This window comes from Tupaia chinensis, unplaced genomic scaffold (assembly GCF_000334495.1).
Source record: "Tupaia chinensis unplaced genomic scaffold, TupChi_1.0 Scaffold000652_1, whole genome shotgun sequence".
Taxonomy (NCBI): Eukaryota; Metazoa; Chordata; class Mammalia; order Scandentia; family Tupaiidae; genus Tupaia; species Tupaia belangeri.
The window spans coordinates 2,594,404-2,621,462 of NW_006160173.1; the positions used below are offsets into that span (position 1 = coordinate 2,594,404).

The 27,059-nt window shown below is 34.5% G+C and overlaps 1 protein-coding gene across 2 annotated transcripts in view; it reads left to right on the forward strand.

Annotated features, from left to right (window-relative positions):
- Positions 1-18,986, forward strand: part of CADM2 (cell adhesion molecule 2) — a 1,200,723-nt gene extending 1,181,737 nt beyond the window's left edge. For both annotated transcript variants that reach the window (XM_006159770.3, XM_006159771.3), the window contains 2 exons: positions 17,847-17,972; positions 18,718-18,986. In XM_006159770.3, coding sequence (XP_006159832.1) covers positions 17,847-17,972; positions 18,718-18,836 — 245 coding nt within the window. In that variant the 3' untranslated portion in view covers positions 18,837-18,986. The remainder of the gene's footprint in view (positions 1-17,846; positions 17,973-18,717) is intronic.
- Positions 18,987-27,059: the final 8,073 nt, after the last annotated feature.

The following is a 27,059-nucleotide window of genomic DNA, read 5'->3' on the forward strand; positions in this document are numbered from 1 at the left end:
CAGAGGCCAAAAACCTCAAAAAAAAAAAAAAAAAAAAGAGGAAGTGTGCTTAATCCTAAATTTTACTTTACAGAGAAATCATTTCATAAAACTTTTAAAACCTCCATTCTGCTTATTTAACTTTATTTATTCATTTATTTATTTATTTAAATTTGGCCAGTGTGGAGAGAAGAGAGAGAGAGAGAGAAAGAAAGAAAGCCGCCAGGTCTGGGAATTGAACCATGTCTGCTATGTGGGAGTCCAGTGCCTTTAACCGCTATGTCACCTGCCAGGACCCAGCCTCCATTCTGCTTAAAAATACTTTATTGATGTTTTTAGATTTTTTTTTTTTTGGAGAGGTTTTTGCTATAGGGTGTGTGGGCTTGCCAGACAGACAGAGAGAAACAGAGAGATATATAGAAAGTGAGAAATCAGCCCCCCAGAGGAGATGGCCATGCCACAATCCCTTCTCCTCCATTCTCCTCTCGGGATCTTGGGCACGCATGTACACACGCCCGGAGTGAGTTTAAGCCACCAGGTCCAGGACTCCAACCACGTGGTTGACTACATGGGAGTTCAGCGACATAGCTATTACACTAACTGCTGGCCCTGGTCTTTTTAAATTTTTGATACTATAATCCAAATATAAGCATATGGCAATTTCACAGCTAGTCATTTGTCTTTCTTCTCTATGGTTGTTTCAACTTACTCATTTTATGTGTGTAGAATGAGACTAATGACATGCAAAGAGTTAGGTATTGCTGACATTGAGGGCAGAATAGTTTCCAGTTAGAAAAACATTAAGCAACAGAGTTAAAAACAGGAATTTCTGCAGATAACAGAAAATTAAAAGAAATTAGACACTGTACAATACATTTTTTCCTGATAAAACTAACACAAATTTACAAAATGCATGTTTATGTAAAATTTCTAAACATTTGAAGTCTATAATTTTATTAACATAATATTTACTTAGCTTTACATTAGTTTTTAAAGTTTATTTACTTTGGGCTTGCTCTGTGGCCTAATGGTTAAGAGAGTCAGATTGCGCATGGTCAACTTTGGTTTAAATCCCAGTCCAGCAAGGTTGAAAACACACTGGACATTTGTATGTACATCCCCGAATCCTAACAGGATGGAGACATGGAGGAGAAGGAATTGTGTTGTGAGTGCTCCAGTTAGGGTGCTTTCTTCTCCTACCCCGACACTCTGGTGAGCGCTCATGCCCGCTGGAAATTGTTTAAAAAGTGTATTTGTTTTATTTCTTCTGAGAGAGAGAGACAGAGGGCAGTGATAAATAACCACAACAAGGTCCTCAGACCATGTTCCACTCCCTAGTCTCCTCCATTCCAGATCACAGGTATGTTCATGAACATCAGGTGTACTCGGGGCGTAGGGGTTCCAACCTACCCTCTAAGCCAGGGTGTTTCTCATGTGGGTTCAGTTGGGTCAATATTGTCCACCGCCTGCCTTCACATAATATTTATTGAGCACCAATCAGATATGACTTATATGCATAGATTATATCTTAGTACACACAGGTAACTAAACACCACAAATTACATCATTTATAAACAATAGGCATCTACTCTTCATGATTCGGAAGGCTAAAATGTCCAAGATGAACTTGGCAGATTCAATGGCTGGTGAGAGTCCACTTTCTAGTTCACAGTGAATGCCTTCCTGCTACATCCTCAGTGGTGGAATGGACAAGATAGCTCTCTTGGCCCTCTGTTACTGGGGCGCTAAGAGGATTCCTAAGGGTGTGAGCTCAGATCTCATCACTTCCCAAAGATTGCATCTCCTAATATCATCATGCAGGTCATTTGGATTTTAACATGAATGTCAGAGGAATACAAACATTCAGATCATAGCAGATTCTGTTTAAGTTGGTTTTAGCAATATTTTTTTGAGGAAAAGAGAGTAGGTATAGAACTTCATTTATAGGTAAACAAATTGTAACTCCGAGACAATCAAACTAAAATTGAAACTTGGATCTTATGATTTTAAGTGAGATAGTATTTTTTTTTGAGAAGTTTTTGCTATAGGACGCGTGTGATTTCCAGAAAGAGATAGACAGAGAGACAGAAAATGAGAAGTCACCCCCTGGGAGGATGGCCACATCACAATCCCTTGTCCTCCATTCTCCTCTCAAGATCTTGGGCACACATGCACATGCGTCCGGCATGAGTTTCAGCCACCAGGTCTAGGATTCAAACCATGGTCGACTACGTGGAAGTCCAGCGACATAGCCATTATGCCAATTGCTGGTCCCAGAGTGAGATACTATTAATACTTCAGAACTCTGATATTAAAAGAAGACGACTATTTCATATAAGACAATGGAATTCCATGTCATGTGTCTTATGGATATTTAGGTGATTTTTTTTTTCTCAGAGCAAATCGACCCTTGATTATCTAAAAAACTTACTTTATTTTCCCTTTGATTACCTAAATAATGAGGTAAGTAGGAACCATTCCTTTCTTTCACTCTCCTCCTGTTATCACACAGGTAATACTGTGGCAAGTTCTCTCCATTTCTGGATCTCAGTAATAAAGCAGGTGACACATTTTGTGAAGGGCCCTTAGTCCTAATAGCTGTGCTATTCTGCTGGTTGAGAGCCCTCTCTGGAGTTGTTCACATTCTTCAGATCTGAAAAATTTCCTCACTTGTAGTAGTGAAAGCTTTACTAGCCTGAGTTCACCAGAGAGAAAGATTAGGGAAACAAAGACAATTGTGCTAGAACCTACTTTTCCCAAGAAGAAATGCATCGTTTCAGCAGAAATTTTCCATTTAAATTTTATTTTCAAGGACAAGTAGACTATTCTATACAAGAATATATTTTGTGTGTGCCCAGTACATTGTTGGCTATTTATAAATATAAATTAATAAAACCAATTGTTTTATAATTAGAACAGCTATAAGTCCAGGAAAAAGAGCAGTTCTTGAGAGGCACTAGTTCTCATAAGAGGGTAGCCTGGTGCTTGCCATTAGTGGACGATATTCTGACTCTTCACTTGTGTACTTCAGGCACTCACACTTCACTTGCTAAAACATCTTATAAAATGGTTACACCCCTAAACTGAACAACCTGGAAACACTATAACCAAAACAAAACAAACCAGTAAAACAGTGATTTTTATAGACAAAAATCTTTGTGAATAAGAACACGTGAGAGCATTTGTATGTGATAGTGTGATGTGAAGACAAATTTATGTCACAACACTACATTTTGAGAGGAAAAGGTAAGTGTTATGTTTGCTGGGATTTTTTTTAATCCACTATTGGAAATCTGTTGGATGATGTCGTTGTAATTTGGTACTTACAGCTTTAGCGTATCTATGTACACAGATTATAGTAAAAATTCTGTGTAAATCACTGTGCACACAAAAATGAGCTCTATATTTTCATATTCCATGTCCTTTAGAGATTATTCTTGAACATTTTTGTCAGAAACAGTAACTATGCTCAGAATTTGAAGATAGCAAACGACCTTTGGATGAATGTAGTAATGTATTTCTCTCCATGGACTTTGTTAATGTCTTATGTTGCCAAAGGACAGTTTAATATTTTTTTTACTAATTATATATAACTATTTCTAATGTTTTATCATAGTGACACTGTTACTGAAACGTTAGTCTCTTTAAAGAGGAAAAAGGAGGCTTTTACATACATTTTTTAAAAAGGTATAAAAAAATTAATGCTAGAAGCAAATTATCCAAAGCAATAACTAAGTCCAAATCTGAATGAGTCACTTTTACATAGTACTAATTTTTAAAATATTTAATAGTAACCATATTTTTATTATTTAGTATCACAAAGGGCATTGTTGCTCAGCACAGGAAATTGTGGTACATAAAAATCCAATCTCTTTCTGGAATTCAGCATCAGAATTTAATATCATCCATTCACTCACTTGGTTTTCTTGTTCTAAGAACTGTGTACAAGTGCTGTTGCAGCTGTATCACAAGTGTAAGACATAATCTTCATCGTCAAGAAAACGTCTGTCTTTGGGGGAAGATAAAACTTACACAAGTGAATTAATCCAGAGGAAAGCATTCCTGAATTAGATAATTCAGGGGTAATTGACAAGGAGAGACTGATCACGGTTGGTTGGAATTTGCATACACAGAGGGAAAAAATGTCTTACAAGATGAAAAAGCAGCACTGAAAGGCGGTCATTTAGCATGTATGGGCATTGGATTCCTCATCATGATAGAAGACAAGAGAATACAATTAACTAAAAAAGATAAAGTGGTACAAATGACCTCTACCTGATCTTGTTCTCAAAATAGTCATCTGAGTCAACCTAAAAACTGACTTTTATAGTTATTTAAAAAATGTTCCCAAGATTATTTCAAAACTAGTTTAGGAAAATTGTCCTGTAGCTTATCATTGTTTATATTAATAATAACTACAGTTTTCTGAGTCAACCCTTTACATGCATTGTATAAAATAGCCATTTATAACATAGAACCTGGCACAAAATAAATACACAACGAATTATTCTCCCATTTGATTCTCACCCCTCAGACTCCCACCACGACTATTTTTCATTCAATTCATGTTATGCAACTCTTGCTCCATTAACATTTTCCCCCATCTTTCAAATGGATGCTTACAATGGTCTACAAATACCACATAGGTAAAATAGAAGTCCTAAATGAGTCTTTTAAAAAATTAAAATATGAATATATATACATATGTATATATGTGTGTATGTATGTAAATATATCTATAGATAATTATCTGTCCCATCTTCCCCCTCCATATACCTAACGTTTAGATAGGATATTCTTTTAAGTTCTTTATTGGCATTAATACATTTCACCTGTGATGATCCTGGAACATAAGTATTTGCATTCTAAAAATAAAAAAGAAACTTGACCAAAGTCATTACAAATAGCATTAAGTAGTTTAAGGTGTGCTATTAACAATTTGTAAATCTAGATTTTTGGGAACAATGTCTTCGACTTGAGAATTTTTCAGTGACAATTTTTTCTCTTAGTCACAATTTTTTCATTGAGAACATTTTTATTGTAATATATCATACAAATCACTCTGTATGATAATGGTCTTGGAATCTCAATTTAAATTTTTCCTTTTGGTTATTTTCTAGACTTTTGCCATCGGGCTTGTGTACTTACTGCCAGAGAGAGGCAGAGAGAGAGGAAAAACAAGAAAACACCCTGCCCCCCTGGGGAATGTCCATGCCACAATCCCTTCTTCTCTATTCTCCTCTCAGGATTTTGAGCATGCACACACATGCACCAGGTGTGTTTTGTGGTGTGTCACGTCTGGGAGTCAAATAGTGGCCATGTGTGATTCAGCACTTTATCCAATGCCACCTACTGGCCTCCAATTTTAAATACAAGGATATTAATTTTAATTTTAATTCTTGCCATTTATTTCAAACTGGAAGACATACACAATAAATTAATGAAAACAATTGTTATAAAATAATTCTAACACTTGAATAAAAACTTCATTAGTATTTATATTTTCTGCATGTTGTGATCTTAGAAGGGCACAATTTTTTTTAACATAGTTTTAATTTCCAGAGGATGCACCCCCAATAGGACTGTTATCACCCCATCTTCTTTTTTCTCCATTTCTCCATTCTATCTGGATTTGGGGAATACATACACACACTCCAGTTTGTTTTTCAAGCTCTTTGGAGGAGTTCTGAACCATGGTTGGTCACGTGGGATTCAGTTCCCTTAAATACTAGGTAATGAGGCACCCCATGGTCTTTTGTTTTATTTTAGAATTTTTACTTCATATTTTAAGAACAAAAAACATAATAAACTAGACATTTAACAGAAATCCCCTCAATGTCAGAATTAGAATTACAAATCTTAAGAATTTCTCCACATTGACTTTAAATAAAACTATATGTTAATGTTATTTTCCACTCTTACGTCAGATGACATTAACCATAAATATTATTATTTAATACAATTTATCTCCTTACTGTCTCCTATTAAAAGTCAAGTAATTCTAACAGTAAAATGTTGAGCTCAGAAATATTTAATTTTACAAGAGCTTTGTATTTTGTGCACTATCTGGTAAAATAAATTGTAATATATTGTCAAGACTACTGGAATTAACTCGTCTAGTGCTAACAAGCTAACTCCAGCAAATCAGGAGATAATACTTGAGAATGAATAATGATCTTTAAAGATACAAGGTGTATTTATCTGAATAATAATGTAGACTCAGCTAGTTGTAAAGAAATTTCAGAAGGCCGTACTTCATCTTTTTATTGCTATGACAGTAGGAGCCAGATAAGAGAAAGGATATATAAGAGAATCCCACTGGGATTTAGCCATCTAAATTATGTATTATCCCTGCATTGTGCAGATAATACTTATCTGAGCCTCAATCTCAATCACTTATTTAAGTTTCTAAGAATAGAAGTTAAGGAGAGACTTTTTATTCTAACAATTATGAGGATAAAATAAAAAGCACAGCCAACAATACTACCTTTTAGAAAAATACACTCACCAGTAGACATGTAAAGGAGCATTTTTTTGTGTCCATATTATCTTTAAAATTTTAAAAATCCTAAGCCTATGTGTTCATTTACTTTGTTAATGAGATGAAGACTGGGACCAGCAGTTAGTGTAATGGCTATGTCCCTAGACTCCCACGTAGTCGACCGCGGTTCGCGTCCCGGAGCCAGTGGCTTAAACTCACGCTGGACGCATGTGCATGCATACCCAAGATCCCGAGAGGAGAAAGGAGGAGAAGGGATTGCAGCATGGGCACCCACCAGGGGGGTGATTTCTCGCTTTCTGTCTCTCTCTCTCTCTCTGTCTTCCTGGAGAATGTACGTGCCCTACAGGGAAAACTTCTCCAAAACATAAAAAAGAAAAAGAATGAGATGAAGACTAAAAGTTGAAGATTTTCCTTCATAGTTTATAATAATGAAGAGGGCCAATAAATTTAAATGTTATGGATTCTTTTCTCCAAAATAGCTTATGAATATATTTATAAAATATTTACAATCAAGTGGAAATAGAGATGCAATGATGAATGTGATACATTTAAATTGACCTAAAAAAATTTTAGCAGATTAAATTGCCTTAAAATTAGAAAAAAAAGAAAGAAATGACCTAAAAATTATGAGATCCTACTGCGAGAATGACGACTATAAAAAATTGTATTGGGAACCAAGTTACCGTAATGGCTATGTCCCTAGACTCCCATGTAGTCTACTGTGGTTCGCGTCCCAGACCCGGTGGCTTAAAACTCACGCCAAGCATGTGTGAGTGCGTGCCCAAGATCTGGAGAGAATGGTGGAGAAGGGATTGCGGTGTGGCCATCCCCCCTGGGGGGTGATTTCTCTCTTTCTGTCTCTCTGTCTCTCTCTGTCTGTCTGGCGAGCGCACGCGCCCTATACCAAAAAAAACCTCTCCAAAAAAAAAAAAAAGAAAAGAAAAAAAATTGTATTCAATAAAGTAATGAAATTGCTCACTGAGAGTGATCTACACACCCAGGGTCTTTCTCCACTCCCTCCATGAGGTATGGCTGTCATATATAAATCACTTTTTAGTTACCATGGTAGTTTCTGTAGCTGGGTTGACTTACAACATTAGGAATGAGCGTCGGAACAAGAGAACTTGTTCAAAATATCTGACCGATAAAATTGAAAGGAAGAAAAAAATGCAAGAATATGTAAATGAAGTTCTAAAAATTCACTCTCCAAGCAATGCAAAATGCTTGTAACACAATAAGAGAAATATTGTATTTTAACCAAGGAAAAACATTTTCCAAAGTGTCAAAGTAAGTATGTTATATTTAAAAAATTATAAAACTGTCACTTTGAAAATAATGTAAAAGTGTTTAAAACATCTATTTTGCACATACACAGTAGGGTAAACTCAAAATCAGTATCAAAGCTTGTTTGGGAAGAAGAAAGGAATAAAATCTATGATTGAAAATCAAATTCAGCAGATCATAATCTTGGAAAATATAACTGGAATAAAATGTGAATTTGTAAAATACAGAAGTTTAAAGGGGGAATGATATATGTCCGATACAAGATGTACTGCTCCCACCAGTGCATTACAGGGTTTTACAAAGAAGAAACTAGAATGATTATCATTAATCAAGAAAAGAGTTGAGGGACCAGCAGTTAACGTGATGGCTATGTCGCTGGACTGCCATGTAGTCGACCGCGGTTCGTGTCCCGGACCCAGTGGCTTAAAACTCACGCCGGGTGCATGTGCATGTGTGCCCAAGATCCCGAGAGGAGAATGGAGGAGAAGGGATTGCAGCGTGGCCATCCCCCATGGGGGGTGATTTCTCGCTTTCTGTCTCTATGTCTCTCTCTGTCTGTCTGGAGAGCACATGTGCCCTATAGCAAAAACCTCTCCAAAAAAAAAATAAAGAAAGAAAGAAAGAAAGAAGAAAGAAAGGAGTTGAAAACAACTATGTAAACTAAACCAGAAGAAATAATTTGTCTTCTGCTTAAAAATTAAGACACGAAGCAAAAGTCTAAGTAGAGAAAAAATGTGCAATAAATCTAGGTGCAATATCAAAATATAATGCTGAACAAATCACAAAGTATTCTGATACTAATCCGGGGGGGTGGGTGGGGGAAGCTGCATCACTCTAAAAAGAAAACAGACAAAAACTCAAATGAGTTTAGATTTGTTCTGGTAGGGTGGTAGGCGCAGGGGCAAAATCAATAGTCAAAACACTGACACAACAAGTTCCGAATTATTCAGCCTAGCAGTTAAAACCCAGGGACTTGTTGAACATTCAGCAAACAGTTGAATGTTTATCCACAAAAAAATTATACGTAGATATTCAAGGCTGCTGGAAGAAATTGTCTTTAAGAGACAAGATGTGTGCTCCATATCATCACAGCCTGAGTATCTCAACTATATTTTTTTAAAAAAAATAAGAAGTGGTAAAAAGAACTTTCAATAAGAAGACAAGTAAACAGGCCACTCATGGTTGAAAAGAAGATTATGAATTTTCCATTCAGATTTTGTATGTAATTCTGGGATCATCAAAATTAAAATAATGCTGATTATTATTATTTTTCAGAAAATGCTCACTTGGGACCAGCAGATGGCTTAATGGATATATCGCTGGACTCCCACATACCTGACAACAGTTTGAGTCCTAGATCTTACAGCCTGAAACTCACACTAGTTCCCTGGGTGTGAGTCCCAAATCCTGAAAGGAGAAAGAATGAGAAGGGATTGTGGCATGGTTATCCCACTGGTGGATATCTCTTGCTTTCTGACTCTCTGTCTCTGTCTCTCCAAGTGCACATGCCCTATAGCAAAAAAATTCTCTTAAAAAAGAAAGAGAAAAAGAAAATGCTAGCTAATAGTGTAGAAAAAAATATCATATTAGCTAGCATTTTCTTTTTCTTTTTCTTTTTTAAGAGAATTTTATATATTCTCTTAAAAAATATACCAGGCAATATACCATTTGAACTTGTAGAAAAACTAAATAAGGTTGAAGGTCAATATATAAAAATACCACAATAAATCTAAACTTGACAAATATTAGCCATATACTTTAGAAGATAAATATGAAAAAAATAGAAATAAAGAAAAGAAAAGGAAACTGCATAAAATTAGATATAAAGTGATAATATTTTAAAACAATAATTGAATGTTATATTAAAAATTTTAAGAATAAGAAATATCATTAATAAAAATATGTGGTCCATGTAAAAAAACTTTAATACATATTAAAATACACTAAATATTTGAATAACAGAAGATTCATATTATGATCCTAGACAATGGCAACATATAAAACAAAATCTATCTATAAATTAGTACAATCCAGATAGATAAACTATTATGGTTTTGATCCTTGGGAATTTTTTTGAGCTTCGTTATAGACTTCAGCAAGACACAAAAAGTTTTCTTAAACAACAATACTTGTTTTAGAATGAGCTTATCTATCCCTCGTATAGACTGGAATATATAGAAACACATAAAATATATAGACATTTTATTGTACATTGTCAAAACTATTTATGAAAAAAAATTGTGTGTGTAGAAACTACCTGTCAAAATAATTAAATTTATATTGTCGGACCAGTCAGTGGCTAGGTGGTTATTAAGGTGTCTGGAGCCCACATGGCCAGCTGCAGGTTCAAGACTTGGCAGCTTGAAAAACTTTCTTAATATTGTTACTGAACTCAAATCAGTTTCGCTCGCCCAAGTGCTATGGAACCAAACCATAGGCACATGGTGTGATGAAGGAAAGTACAGCTTTATTGCAAAGCACAAAGCAAGGAGAGCGGGCAGCTCATGCTGAAAAGACCTGCTCTCCTTGAGATGTTCCCCACCTGCGCTTTTAAGTGCAAAATTAGGGGCAGAGGTCCTATGCTCATGATCAGTTCAGTGATTGGTTCAAGAGGGCGTGATCATCTTGTGGGCATTTTTGATTGGCGAGGTCTTAGATAATCAAATTTCTCTTCAGATGTCTAGAGTAATTCAGCCTAGAGTCTTTGAGCTCACAACCAACAGTTTCTAGCCATAAAACATCTTACATCCTGCAATGAAAACATTATCTTTCCTTTAAGTGAGAGTTTTAGAGATCAAATGGTCCTCATTCATGGTCCATGTTGGTCATTATCATAATCAAAAGTCTGAAGATTTCTTACTCTGAGCCATTACAATGTAAATGGACTTTATATTTTAGGAACCCTAGAAAATACATTAGGGGGGTCCTTGCTCCGTTTCAGTATGTGTGCATGCATGCCCCAAATACGGAGAGGAGACTGGAGGAGAAGGGATTGCTGTGTAGCCATCCAATCTGAGAGGTCCTCCATAACTTTCTCTCTTTCTTTCTGTCTCTCTCCAGTGAGTGCATGTACCACATAGCAAAACAAAATAAAATAAAATACAGTTATATTTTATACTTTAGCCTCAACTCATAAGCCAAAATATATTTTAGATAGATTAAAATGTAATAAATAGCGTTTGGCTAGCAGATGGCATGGTGGTTAAAGTGGTGGACTCTCTGACTGTGGTTGAAGACTGGGACCCAGCAACTTGAAAATCATGCCAGGGGCATATGTATGTAAGAGGAAATAGAGAAGAGGGGATTTCAGTGTGGCCATTCCCCTGGGAGGTGAGTTCTCACTGTCTCTTTGTCTTGCTCCAATAAGTACATGTACCCCAAGGCAAAAACCTAAAAAAAAAATATAATAGTATTAAGTTATAATATAAATTTATATGCATATGATCTTATGCTCAGAGTGTTTCACATCGTGACCCATGAGTCAAGTGTCATAATGCAAAAGTTTGATAGATTTAATTACATAAAATTGTATAATAATTTACCCATGACTTAAAAAACTGTTAATGATGGATAAAGAGAAATTGTTACAAATGTTCATCTTTGTCACCAGCAGTTAGCGTAATGGCTATGACGCTGGACTCCCATGTGTTCGACCGTGGTTCACGTCCTGGACCCAGTGGCTTAAAACTCACACCGGGCGCGTGTGCGTGCATGCCCAAGACCCCGAGAGGAGGATGGAGGAGAAGGGATTGTGGCATAGCCATCCCCCTAGGGGGTGATTTCTCGTTTTCTGTCTTGCTGTCTCTGTCTGTCTGGCAATTGCACATGCCCTATAACAGAAACCTCTCCAAAAAAAAAAAAAAAAAAAAAGTTAATCTTTTTTGTCAAGAGAGCTGTTAAAGCAGAAAATTTGAAGAGAAATGAACAAATTGGATAGACAAACATTTCAAAATTAATGAGTTAATATGATCAAAAATATTGAGACATCATAATGTTAACCTATAATTTAGCAAATGTAATATATTTAAAATAGGATGTCAATTTTTCACATTAGATTAGAAAAAATCATCTTCCTGTTAGAGTATCTAATTTCAGTACTATTTAGGGAAAAAGGTCCATCAGGTACAGAATGATGGAAGGAAAATTGAGCAATCTTTCTTGAGTGTAATTTGGCAATATTTATCATTAGTATTTAGAAAAATTTGTATGCTTTGATCCTAAAATACTATTTCTCAGATTTTACACTCAGGAGATGAAAGACATACTTGTATGAGTAAGAACAATTTCAAAGTTCCCCCAAAGAGTGCTCAATTCTGAGAAATATTCAGCAAATAAAATGATTAGTGGCTGTTTGTATTATATTTGGGGGCTTGAACAAGAGTTGATATTTTAAACCTAGCACAAGATAGCTGGGCAATTGTTGAGTAAAGCAAGTCAGGCTATGAAAGAGAGACATTGTATGTCTCCATTTAACATATACCGACTGTCCACACTCTATGGTAAGGACTGAAAGAACGGAGAACATAACAATATTACAAATTGTAATGGACACTAGAGACAAAGTGAAAAGAGGTTGTGGGAGGGGAAGAGCATAGGAAAGGAAATGTGTGGGGAAATGGAGAGGTAAGACACTTGTGGGACACAGATAGGATCTATTTTCTGTCGATGAGGATGTGTATAATAGTCTAAACTAGGCTGGACTGAGGCATATATCATGCTGTGTAAAGTCTCTTCACAATCTAAATGATGTATAGAGATTTAATGTATGAATTTAACAAAAAAAGAAACTGTCACCTACCCCCCCAAAAAAGAAAAAAGAAATAGCGAATTTAGAGACATAACAGTTTTTTTTTTTTTTGCATGCTTTTTTCTGAGAATTATGGGCAATGTTAGAAATTTAGGGAAATATAACACATTCTATAAAACTAAATTTAAATTTACTGCTGTAGGTGCCATCAGGTGTCATGGTAGTTAAGGTGCTGAACACTCCTACAAGGACAATCATGGTTTGAATCCTGGACCTGGTGGCCTGCTTTCTCACTTTCTTTCTCTCTCTCTCTCTCTTCTTTTGATGTATATGTGTGTGTGTGTGTGTGTGTGTCTTTCTCTGGTCAAATTAAAGTAAATGAGGGGATAAATAAAATTAAATAAATAATTCTTTAATAAATTGCTGCTGTAACATATGAACTTTATAATGGTTAATGTTTTAAAAATAAAGACTTTTTTTTTCCCTTAAGCACTTTAAAGCACTTTCTCTTAGTGGACAATTTTCATCTAGGTAAAGAATCAGTAACCAATATTTTTTTCTGACTCTGTTATCTTCATCTTGTTTCTTCCAAGATGATCACCTGGAAGGGTTGAAAATGGATTTTTTGTTTGAGACAAACATTTCAAAATTAATGAGTTAATATGACCAAAAATATTGAGACATCATAATGTTAACCTGTAATTTAGCAAATGTAATATATTTAAAATAGGATGTCAATTTTTCACATTAGATTAGAAAAAATCATCTTCCTGTTAGAGTATCTAATTTCAGTACTATTTAGGGAAAAAGGTCCATCAGGTACAGAATGATGGAAGGAAAATTGAGCAATCTTTCTTGAGTGTAATTTGGCAATATTTATCATTAGTATTTAGAAAAATTTGTATGCTTTGATCCTAAAATACTATTTCTCAGATTTTACACTCAGGAGATGAAAGACATACTTGTATGAGTAAGAACAATTTCAAAGTTCCCCCAAAGAGTGCTCAATTCTGAGAAATATTCAGCAAATAAAATGATTAGTGGCTCTTTGTATTATATTTGGGGGCTTGAACAAGAGTTGATATTTTAAACCTAGCACAAGATAGCTGGGCAATTGTTGAGTAAAGCAAGTCAGGCTATGAAAGAGAGACATTGTATGTCTCCATTTAACATATACCGACTGTCCACACTCTATGGTAAGGACTGAAAGAACGGAGAACATAACAATATTACAAATTGTAATGGACACTAGAGACAAAGTGGAAAGAGGTTGTGGGAGGGGAAGAGCATAGGAAAGGAAATGTGTGGGGAAATGGAGAGGTAAGACACTTGTGGGACACAGATAGGATCTATTTTCTGTCGATGAGGATGTGTATAATAGTCTAAACTAGGCTGGACTGAGGCATATATCATGCTGTGTAAAGTCTCTTCACAATCTAAATGATGTATAGAGATTTAATGTATGAATTTAACAAAAAAAAGAAACTGTCACCTACCCCCCCAAAAAAGAAAAAAGAAATAGCGAATTTAGAGACATAACAGTTTTTTTTTTTTTTGCATGCTTTTTTCTGAGAATTATGGGCAATGTTAGAAATTTAGGGAAATATAACACATTCTATAAAACTAAATTTAAATTTACTGCTGTAGGTGCCATCAGGTGTCATGGTAGTTAAGGTGCTGAACACTCCTACAAGGACAATCATGGTTTGAATCCTGGACCTGGTGGCCTGCTTTCTCACTTTCTTTCTCTCTCTCTCTCTCTCTCTCTCTCTCTGTGTGTGTGTGTGTGTGTGTGTCTTTCTCTGGTAAAATTAAAGTAAATGAGGGGATAAATAAAATTAAATAAATAATTCTTTAATAAATTGCTGCTGTAACATATGAACTTTATAATGGTTAATGTTTTAAAAATAAAGACTTTTTTTTTCCCTTAAGCACTTTAAAGCACTTTCTCTTAGTGGACAATTTTCATCTAGGTAAAGAATCAGTAACCAATATTTTTTTCTGACTCTGTTATCTTCATCTTGTTTCTTCCAAGATGATCACCTGGAAGGGTTGAAAATGGATTTTTTGTTTGTTTTTATATTTTTTGTTTATTTTTATCTGTGCCTTTACTCAATTATATAGAACAAAAATCACATGGTTACACCCATCTGAAAGGGAAACTGGAAAATGCTTAGCTTTGTGCACTGAAAGCAAAAGACAAAAAATATTATCAGTTTGAAATCTCTGCTCCAGTATATCTTTTTGATAACCAAATTATTTTCCACTTCTTTTACATCATAAAATTTGCTACCACACGATGTCTAAAGACAGAACCTAAAATCTCAAGCTAATGCAGCCAAGTCAAATCCATTCTTCTCAGATATGCATAGCCCTTTCCATCACATCTATATTCATTACTCCATAGACAAAGAACAAAAAGGTCAGTTATTAAAACTCTTCTCCATCCCATGCACAAGACACAATGATAGATTATTGATGGGAGAAAAACTGCTTAGTAATGGTAGACATGACCATCTGGAATTCATAACAATTCTGAAAATATGCCAAACTGTCATTAAAGGTCCGTCTACCTTGGTCCATAGTTTCTTGAATAATCTGGATTCTATTCCATTCTTTTTGCTTTCCCCATTCCTTTCCTCGGGGGTTTCAACCTTGTCAGACATAGTCTATAACCACATCTGAAGCATGTGCTGGGGACCATGCCCTTTATCAAGGCTACACAGATTCAGTTCTCTACTTCCTTTCACCAAGTTTAGGGATGAAATTTTTGTTGGAACTTTCAGTCAGACTTTTCTCTGTTGAGACATATGATCTTTTGACAAAACAGTTCCAAAGAAAATGCAGTGGACCCCTACTATAATCATCAGGTTTGTGTTTGTATAACCACACTCCAAGTTTTTGAAGAGACCATTGCCAAGCCTAATTTATTTCTTTAATTTCTCCTTCCTCTAAATATCTTATTTATTTATTTAATTTGTTGTAGGTTATTGTCATAGGTATGTGTGCACTTGCCAGAGACAGAAACAGAGAGACAGAAAGTGAGAAATCATCCCCCAGCAGGATGGCCACGCTACAATTCCTTCTCCTCTATTCTCCTCCTGGGATTCCGGGCACACACAAACACACACAGGTGCCTAGCGTGATTTTCAAGCCACCAGGTCTGGGACTCATATTGTGGTTGGCTAGGTGGGAGTCCAGTGCCTCAAATACCTTGCCACCTGCTGGCCCCTAAATCCTTCTTTTAAATTATAAGCAGCTACCATGACACAATCTGCAAAAACTGACTCAGGAGAGTTGGAAATACCCTCAGTCTGATCTTTGCTGTAGAGCTGATCTTCAGTGAGTTTTGCTGCTGACTTTCCAGTCATTTAAGTACTCAAACCCTTGGACTTTCTTTTGATATTTTAACTTTTGCTCAGAAATTCCCCATCTGTTCCTGGGCTCATTTCTTTCGTATAAATTTTTGTTTGTTTCTGTAAGAGGGACACCCAGGGTTTTCACATCATGATTCACAGCCAGTCCCAACCAGCCCTGAACACAGGCACTTGTGCATGTGTTTGCTCATGAAGGTCCCAGGACACCAAGCCAGTATTACCACCATGCTGTCAGTGGACCTCTACTGTGATATCTTATTAAAGGCATAATATAAAACTATATTATTGATTTGTCCTATTGTTGTAGTCACATCAGCGAGAAATAAAAGGGTATTCAAACATAGCCAAATTATTGGAGTTTTATTGCTGGCACCTACAGGAGGACTTATGTCTCTCAAAACCCCCACAACCTGGAGAGAAAGGAGAGGGGTGCTTATAAAGGCAAGAATCACAATGATTTCTGGAATGATGTGGTGATTATGATGGAAAATGAGGAGGGGTGGAGAGGAAAAGGAGTCAGGTTCCTATGCAAAAGCAATTACAGAAGCCAAATCAAGCAGGTTAATAATTTCTAAGTGTACTCTCCAGACCTTTGTTTAATGGTCCCCAAGACTCAGGGCAGGGGTCTGGTGGTTGGTGATTACATTGCTAAGTAATATCTAAACAAAAAGGTTTTGGGCTAGTCAGCAAAGACAGTAAGACTATTAATCACTATATTTACTCTGGGCAAAGGGAGGAAGGAGGTAGAACATAAAGCTTAAAGATGGAGATGCATCTGCTTCGCAATCACTTTCTCTAGAAGTAAAATAGTCACACAATCCTCCCTGCTATGCATTCATCTTAGTTCTCCTATCAATAACATTTAATAGAATTATATCTGCCTATTCCCCTACCAAAAACATTCTTCCCTTTTGATAAACCACAATGTCCTCCCCAAATCTGTTCCTCCTCATCATTTCTTTCAGTCTGCTGCCGGAAGTCCTTTTCGTTCTCCTGGATTTCAAATGCAGTAGTTCCCCAGTGATCAGTTTTTAAATATCTTCTCCTTATCTAGACATACTTGGGTACTTCTCCAGTTTCTACAGCTTTGAAATAATGTGTATCTCTCAAGTTATACACAGTCAGCCCCACCTAAAGATGTTTGTCACACTACAAAACCAGTTACATGCACACACGTTTATGTTCTAATGAAGGCAAGGATGAAGGAAAGTATATAACTATCGGTAATCATACTTGCATGTTTAGCTCATCTTTCCCATAAAATACACGCTCAGTGGTAATAGTGACTCGCATGTTAAATGTTATACAGTCACTCCTCCCTTAGCACCTACTCGTTTAATGACCACTTCCAGCCAGGTCTCCTGCATGGGAAATAACCTTTTTCAGTCTTTTTCCATTTCCACAGTCAACATTCACTACAGACAGCATTCACAATCACACAGTGCTACATATCTTATTTATATGTGGTAACTGAGTTGGAGTTTCCTTTAGACATTTCATTACTCAGAATAACAATGATTGCATCAGATTTATATTACCGTGTTGTGATATATCTGTTACTTTATGGCCCTCATCTAATATGTGCTTTTTGTATGGATAGGATTACATTATTCTAGTGTGGTGTCTCATGATATCTATGGAAAAACACATACCCTGTGGGGGTCACAGCTCATCACAAGACATCTGCCTTTTAGCTCCTCGCTTATAGACCAATTTGCTTAACCACCCAGTCATAGGAATGGAACATAGTCATTAAGTAATTGAGTGTGTATATTCCCAGGTATCTTTTATGTTTTCAGAACTCAGTAAGTATTTGCCAACTAGATTATTGGTGCAATAAACATTAATGTAATTTTACTCTAATAGAAATGTGATTTTCAAAATAACTTTAATGCAGATACTTATTTTATGATTGAATCACACACCCTCTAGAACAATATTTATCTTTATTTTCTAGATCCTAATGCTCTCGCTGGCCAGACTGGACCTGACCATGCTCTTATAGGAGGGATAGTGGCTGTAGTTGTATTTGTCACGCTGTGTTCTATATTTCTGCTTGGTCGATATCTGGCAAGACATAAAGGTAAGTTATATTTAAGGAGGGTACTCTTAACTTTGGCAAAAAAATCAGAAGTCTAGCTTCATTATAAAATTGGCTGAATTTGTGTGTGTGTGTGTGTGTGTGTGTGTAAAGAGAAAAACACCTAGATACTAAATCATTTTAGAATATCCGTGTTTACTCAACTTTAGCATTGTATCAGCTTAGCAAAATGATGCTTAGCTAATAATGACCAGAGTGAGACTGACTGAACAAAATAGAGGATAGTTTGCAATTTAATTCTAGAACTTAAATTCCACTGTTTGTAACTTTATAATAACAGATGTAGCCATATTAATGAGAAAACTATGTGACTTTTTGTAATGATACAGGTAGCAAACTATTGATATAATCATGTATATCAATAGAGCTTCCAAGCTAGCGTATTTGTCGTGATTATTCCCAACATCTGAACAAAGGACCCTGATTGTTTCAGCTGTATGGTTCACAGGGTCTTTAGCCATCATTGAAGAAGTCAAAATTATCCGTTCCAGTTTGGCTCTTACCTCTAGTTAACTGGGCCACAACTTACCTACATTGCACACCTGAAAACTGGAAGAAAGGGTACAGTGTTGAAACGGTGAATTGTGTGGCTCATTAAATCTCAGAATATGTTCCAACATATTTGAAATCTGGCATACTTTCCTTCCTAAATGAATATAGCTTTAATGGTTGCTGTTTTAGTAGTCTCACTGAACTAACATATTTTATTTTTCCCTACTATCCGCAGGAACATATTTAACCAATGAAGCTAAAGGAGCTGAAGATGCACCAGATGCTGACACAGCCATTATCAATGCCGAAGGCAGCCAAGTCAATGCTGAAGAGAAAAAAGAGTATTTCATTTAAAGTACAGGCCAAGATTCTGAGTTTTAACCAGGCTGGCTGCTGGAGAAAACTGGCTTTCATCTTCCAGAATTCATTTTACCATCTTCTGCTACCTTTATTAACTTCCATATCGTACTGCTATCAGTAGCCAGTGCATACCAACAATCAGCTGTTGAAAACATCATTCTTTAATTACTGTACCATCCATAATGCAGGACATTTCTTACTGCCTAAATTTCACACCATTGCTCTTTTAACATACAGTGCTTGAATATACAGCCTTAACAATGTTAATCATCTCCTTGGATCACGATATTGAGTTGTTTTATACATTGAGAAAAAATTGTATGCAGAGATTTTTTTTTTTTTTTGCCACATTTGTTTTTTCCTCCTTTGAGTCATAGACCTTATCAGTTTCCCATTGGACAGATTTTACAAGTAACAGGATTAGGTAAAGGCCTAATGTACTTACGTTAAATGGAAAATTAGAGGTTTACAGTATTTTCTACATATCTATCTTCAAAGACGACATGCTTTGGAAGCATATGCCCTAGACAACACCGTAGTGTAGTTTCTGGAATGTTTGAAATTATACTGGTGAAGCTGTATCAATTTGCGTCTTTACAATATAGTATTTGATACAGGAGCCATGTGTATGGATTGCAATCATGACATGACATCTTATATAATTACATATAACCTACCATTAGGTTATTGTAGCTTCAGTTACTGACACATTATTCCAAACAATTTTATTACTTTGAGAATCATAAAGATTTTGTTCATTTTTCTAATTTGATTTTTTAGTTTATTTGCTCCATAAGGATTCACCTACCTAAGCAAAATTGACGTATCCATAGGGCACAATTTTGAAACAGTTTAGTATCTGTATATATTGCATATAATAAATCCAATTAAACATTATTTGATACATATTTAACTTTTTTGGCTGTAGGTAATTCAATCATAAGTAAGCATTTTCTAACGTCCATTATATCCCTTTAGATATTACTTAAACCAATATTATCAGTAGATAACATGTATTAGTATTTTTGTCTGTATGTCCTAGCACTGTTCAACAACAAATTTTTCTAGTTCTTGTTAATTTTTATTTGTTATACAATGGAAGCACAATGTTATAAGGAAAGGTAATTTTAAGCTAACAACCAGTGCACAGCCTCAGGTTTTAAATTACAACCACAGTTGAATAATAACCTAGAAATGTACTCTTAGTTTGCTAAAAATTTACAAATTTTAATTTAGCAGTTCCAGAGCTGCTTTCCTATGTTGGTTTGCCAAAAAAAAAAAAAGTGTTTAAAATAAGTTTTCTGTATAAATGAACTAATTCTTTATATTAAATTCCTGTCTATGCATTTTGTGAGGTACAAACTTATGAAACAGTGAGTGATAGAGAATTTCTGCCATGCTTTTAACTCCAAGGTGAAAGTCTCTTTCTCTGGATTATTTGAAATTTTAGTGTATTTAACCATTAAGAAATGCTGTATTCTTAAATATGACACAGAGTCAATTTAAAGTCTTATTATTTCTTCTCGTAAGATACAATATTGCTAGATTAGTGTTCTCATTAAATTTATTATATGGTAAAGAATAAAAATCCAGTTAGATAAAAATTATTTTCCCATTTACAAGCATTGCACCTTTAAGAAGAAAACAAATATGACAATATGGTAGCTATACTTGTGATGTTTGACAGCATGATGGCCTAAGGTTCAAAAATAATATCTTGGAATTTATTTTGGGGGAATGAGAATGGTTGAGTCCAACGTTATGTGTTAATATCAAATGAAAGACAAGGGTGCTGTATTGTAGATTATTTATCAGAAAACTATAAATCTTTTAAGGACAATGTTAGAATTTTACGTTGTTTTTTTTTTTTCTTTTTTTGATTGTTGAAGCATTTATCTTGTTAATTTCTTACAAAAGAAAAAGGACGATGTCAGTCAAGCAGCACTTTTTCAGAATATACAGAACATAAATAATATGATGTGGTTGAGTGTTAACATAATAAATCATATACAGTATGACATTTTAAGGAAATAAGTCTGCATTGATGTGATTGCATGCTTGTTTTTACAGTTCACTCCATACCATCTGTGGAAAAAATGCAATAATATGTTAATATAGTATGGTAGTTTGAGAGAACCAGGTAGGTGCTACTAGACACATTGAAACTAGAATAGGTTATAAACTGTTCATATCTTTCAATGCATAATCTTTAGAAAGACTCCACAAAGCAAAATTCATCCTGTTAGTACAAAAGGGAAAGGATCTTATCACAGAAGTAAGTCGTATAAACTACATCATCAGTTACTATTTAAAGCCTAATTTCAGGATGCACTTACAAAATTACTACTCTTCATTGATGCTGTATTTACATCCCTCTTCATTTTATCTATATTCTACTTGGCTCCAACTGCTAAATGGTTGCCTAAATAACTCAATCATTATTTATAGCACTGTAAAATTAGGAATTCAAAATTAGTCGATTTCAAAATTTTCAACTCTTTTAACCCTTCAGAGCAAAACATAATGTCATTAGAACTCTTAATAAAGCTAACTGGTATGTTATAATTTGTGAGTGCTCATGAAATATTTGCCAGATACATATAGATTAATTTGAATTAGATAACAGTTTGTGCAACTGGACAAATAACTAGTTATAGAGGAATGTTTTCCTATCTTTAAAAATTATTTGATTTTCACCAAATGAGAAAATAAATGATAAAAAAGTCTGCTCATTTTTATTCCACTAAATCCGAAAAATATGAGATAACATTTTTAAATGGGTGCCACATCGATTGTAGTGAGGAATGTGCCCACTTGTGGGCACACAGAGCCAGTTTCTGCCTCCGCTACGTGAACAGTGGCTATGGAACTCAAAGGAAGGGGTGTGTACCGACGCGCAGCCCTAGTAGAATATGGAGCATAATTCTTTACCCAAAGTAGCTATTCTCTGCCAGTGTACTGTTTACAGTGTAAATTGATTGTTATCCATGCACACAGAGCCAGTTTCTGCCTCCGCTACGTGAACAGTGGCTATGGAACTCAAAGGAAGGGGTGTGTACCGACGCGCAGCCCTAGTAGAATATGGAGCATAATTCTTTACCCAAAGTAGCTATTCTCTGCCAGTGTACTGTTTACAGTGTAAATTGATTGTTATCCATGTAAAAAAAAAAAAAAATCTGAACAGCATTCATCTTTTCCTTTTTTTCCCATTTTTGAGTGTCCTGACAGAATGAGTATCAAAATCAGGAAGAAAAGGAAAAGTTTGTGAGTGCAAGAGAAAAACGAGAGCGTGAGCAGAGTATCAATGCGTGTTCGTGTGTGTGTAAATGTGTGTGTATGTATAAGAGAGAAAGAGAGTGAGACGAGAGAAAGAGGGAGAGATTTCAACTTGTTTTCTTTTACCAGAGGGTCCAAGAAGCAGTTTAAGGAACTTGATACTGGAGTTTAATCTAGAAACTGGATGATCTCATATTGATTCAAGATGCTTAATATTTCATTGAAATCCACAATTAACATAATAAATAGAGAAAGAAAACTAACTTTCCTAAATATGGCAAAGAAGCTAACATCTCATTTATTTTTATTTCTTTGTAAAAATATAAATATCTCAATTAAAAAGACAGGCTCACTTGTAATTATATATTCATGATTGTAACAGCATTGAGATTCCATATAGGCACATGTACAGCAGCTGTTTGACAGTGATGGCTCTTCCATGTAACATAGCAGTTATCGTGTAGTTTAGTGCCACTTATTGCAAAGTGTTACCAACTGGAACATGTAAAATGCTTTTTTCTTTTTCTTTAGACATGAAGATAATTTAAACAAGGACAAATATGAAATTTTACATTGTTTCTTTAATTGTGGAGAAAAGGCAAAACCTCATAGTTTAGTGCCACTTCCCCAAGATATCGCTAGCTACTTAGAGCCCTTTAAAACTTCCCGATATTATCTCCTTTTGCAAATGGTGATTTGTGCAAAATATACACAACAGAGCAAAAAATTAATCAGTTACCACAGCTGAAATAATCCAAACACCAAATAAAAATTTTGATGAGTAATGCTTTTTATTAAGTGGCACAAAGTACACACTAAAAACTATGCAAAATATAGGTAACTACAGTGTATGTACATGTAAGTATCTTGTACTTGCTGTGTATGGATGTTGGAAACCCATGTAATTATAATATGCATTTTGAATATTGGGAAAGAGGAAATCTTAGTGTAGATAATAGAATTTGTTTTGAAATATACACTGGCAATATTGAAATATACTCAGTGCAATATCTGCAATTTTATTGCTGGATACTTAATGCAAAGGGATTTTAAAGAATTCTTCAACAAGATCCAAGAGGTTGCCAACCTTCGCCTCTCACGTACTAAACATTAGTTATAAATACAGCTAACTCAAAGAGAAGATTTTCTTACACATTCCTATGACATGATTAAGCTATTATTTGGTTTAGTTGTTAGTATTACTGCAGAGGAAAGAAAAATGCTCTGAGTTTTAAACTTTGATTCATATTAGTTCATATCTAATTAAGTTTCAAATACTTAAACTTTCTTTGAAATGTGTGTATGGTTTAATAGATTGTAATACTTTTATCATAACTACAAATGTATTCAATTAAAGAGCTTAGGTACATTTAATAGCTAAAATCACTATATCTTAATGAAAAATTTTATATCTTTTTACATTCATTTATTTTCCCATTCCATCCTTTCTTTTTCCCCTAATATACCCTTTGCACTTATACCCTTCCAAAGGCAATGGACTGAAAGTAGCAAGATAATAAAGCGAGTTAAGGGGGAGAGCATACATATGAATGGGTTCTAGAATCATCAGCATTTTTATGTATTGAGATTATTAATATTGAATGCAATAGTTATTGGATATAGCTGGTAAGTTCTCTGCCATGCATACTTACAATAATCCTTCTACCTCTCACTTTTAACATGGGCTATGATACTTCAATAAAAATAGAGGAAATAATTACTTACAAGAAAACCCAGGAAGCATTCTTTTGGGACTATTCTAACAGTGCACTCCCCATCCACTGGGAAATTCCAAAAGCCAACCTCTTTAATGTATTCTATGGTGTATGGATCTGTGTTTGTTTTTTTCTTTTCTATCATTAACTATACCTATAGGCAAAATGTGATAACTTGATAAGGATAGTTCTCATGCCAATTTAATCTCTCAATGTAATATAATTGTGTTGATTTAAAAAAAAAAACAATTTAAATGGCAACACTTTGCAATCCAATCTAATTGATTCTGTTTTGAAAGTGTCATGATTTCTTACAGCTGTGTTTTAAGTGAAAATCATGTATATGATTTATTTTCCCAAGAAGTGTTATCTATATAAGACAAAAACTTAGGATCATGTATATGATTTATTTTCCCAAGAAGTGATATCTATATAAGTTATTTTAACACTGCCTTCTTATTAACAAATAATCCCCAAATCATGCAAAGTATTGCCAAAAGGCCCACTTTATTTTGTCTGCATAGACATAATATGAAGGTTTCCATGATGTAATTTAATTATTCTAAAAAATACTATTTTATGAGCATAATTTCCTCTCGGGGAAAAAAAGACACATGAACATCTCAAATTATGATGATGAATTTATAACATATGCTTAAAACTAAAGTTGAAATAAGATGTTTTCTATCTTATGTGGTTATGGTAAAAACAATATTTGGTCTAATCTTCACTGTCTTTTCCATATTTTATATGTATATATATATAGAGACATATATACACACATGTATCCACATATGTGTATATATGTCTCTATATAACAAGAAATGTATGATTATTTTCGAGAGAATGGGCCCAAATGTGAAAAATGATGTAAAGATAAAAACACTATTTTCCCCTCTGAAATATATTGTATATTTCAAGAGAAGAAAAGTTAAAATATATTTGAAGATTGCAGGGGCAAAAGAAAAACCTACCAGGGCTCGGCACTTAAGCACTTTTCCCACATTCAGGGTCAAACAAGCAGTGATTCCTACATGGACTTTTAAGTGCAGTATGAAATGCAACATTACACTTACACACAGTACTGTCAAACCTCAAATATTTTCTTTCTTTAGATGGTTTTCCTTGTACATGATACTAGTAGACACTTTCTCTTTATATTTACTGATAGTGAAAGTCATACGCAATAAAATATTGATGGTTGAAAGCAGTGGTCACTAATTGGTTATCAAACCTGAAATGTAAACAGAATTGTGATATCTTTATCCTTTCGGTTTTCTCTGTGTTTCTGATGTATTGAATGACTCTCATAAGTAGAAAGAAAAAAAATCTAGACATTTTTCAAAGCTAGTACTTTTTCCTTATAAATGTATAAAATTTTAATCTTTTTACAAATTTATTTAATTGTACCTGCTGTATTTATTGTAGATTCAATGATGCAGTTAAGTAGTAACCCAAGGATTTATGAGTTTGGGTTTACTGATCTATTTTCTTCATATTCAGTTCACATCAATATTTGTGATTTGGTTGTTTAGCTTTTCATGCAACCAAAAAATATTCCCTAAAGAAAGCTCCATTTTTATCATATCTATTTCAACATAACCGACATTGGAACAAGTCTGCCATGTTAAAAAGAATTTAAAGACTTATCTCTAAAAATGGTACCCAGAAATGCAGGTGTTCCCAGTAATGTAGCTTCAAAAAGAAAATGTTCTATTTATAGGACATGAAGTTCATAACTTTTGGAAGGGTATATTTATGACAGCATAAAAAATAAATTCTGTGCTGTAAACAAGATCCATCAAAATTAAACCTATTGCACAGAAAATAGAGAAACACAATTATTGAATCTACTCTTGTCATTAACATTTCAAAAAACAAAATGCATATTGTAATATTAGGTACATGACACTTGCATGTTGATATGCCTATATACTTACAAAGTATTCAATGTGTACTTAGTGGCGCTTAAAATATGTCATGTACAACTCTTATAAACATTCTTACAGGGTTCCCATTTGCACTTCATCTTTCAGTAAAGTCTTGTCAGAAAAAAATTGTCTGATAAATATGGAAAAATAAAATTTGAATTTTAGTTATCTGTTGGACATTACTGAATTGTGTATTCATTTAGGACATTTTCTTAGGCTTGAAAAGAGACATTGAAAGATGGAACTTTCTTTTTTCTAGTGACAGGTTATCAAAGATGTTATAAAACATATGATTTTGAATACCTTTTTCCAACTGCATACATTATCCATCCATTTTAGGTTTCCTTAATGATGTTCATTTTCTTTGTAAATTTCTAAAGGAAACTTTTAAAAGTTAAGCAGTAGTAAAGATATGTGATCTTATTTGTACAACATTAAATCGCTACTCTTTGGAATATATGAACCTTGTAATATGCTGACTAAGGGTTAAAAAAAATGTTGTTGACTTAGGGAAATTTGCTTGAGATTGCCAAAATTTCAAAACTCTGTAAAGCTAATTTTGCATTCACTTATGTGTGTTGACTAATGTTGACTAGGAACAGAAGCAAAAATAGCTAAAGCTTTTTTTGTTTTTAAATTCACACACTCTAACCAGTATTATATATCTCAACTACCTAAGATGATGCAATTAATAATATATCCATCCTAAGCTTATGCCAATAAGAATTTGAGATAAGCTTTTAAATTTATGGAGGATTTTCTTTGTGTCTTTGGAAGTTCACTTACCATAAGGTATTTTATAGTCTACTTTAAATAACAGATTTTGTTATACAGGGTAAGCCAAAGGCTGTACAAGAATTAGTGTCATTGGGTCTGATATTTGTTCTAGACCATGAAATATTCCATTAAAATTTATCTGTAAATACAAGGCAAGATTTTGTATCTGGTTTATTTTATTAAATAACATTTTATTTTATTTTTAATTACTGCAAAAGAAGCCTTGCAATAAAGGTTAGGAAATTTGTCTTTAGATCAAAGATTAGATTCAGCACATCTGAAAGAATATGATGACATTTGAAATACTATTTTTATAAATGTGTACTTTTTTTGTTAATGATACTCCAAATGCCCATTCTCATGCAGCTCTATAATCATATACAGATATAACATTCTTGCTTCCTAGAAAAATCAACTCTAATTACACCCTGGGGGGGGATTTCTCGCTTTCTGTCTCTCTGCCCTTTCTGTCTGTCTGGCGAGCACACGCGCCCTATAGCAAAAACCTCTCCAAAAAA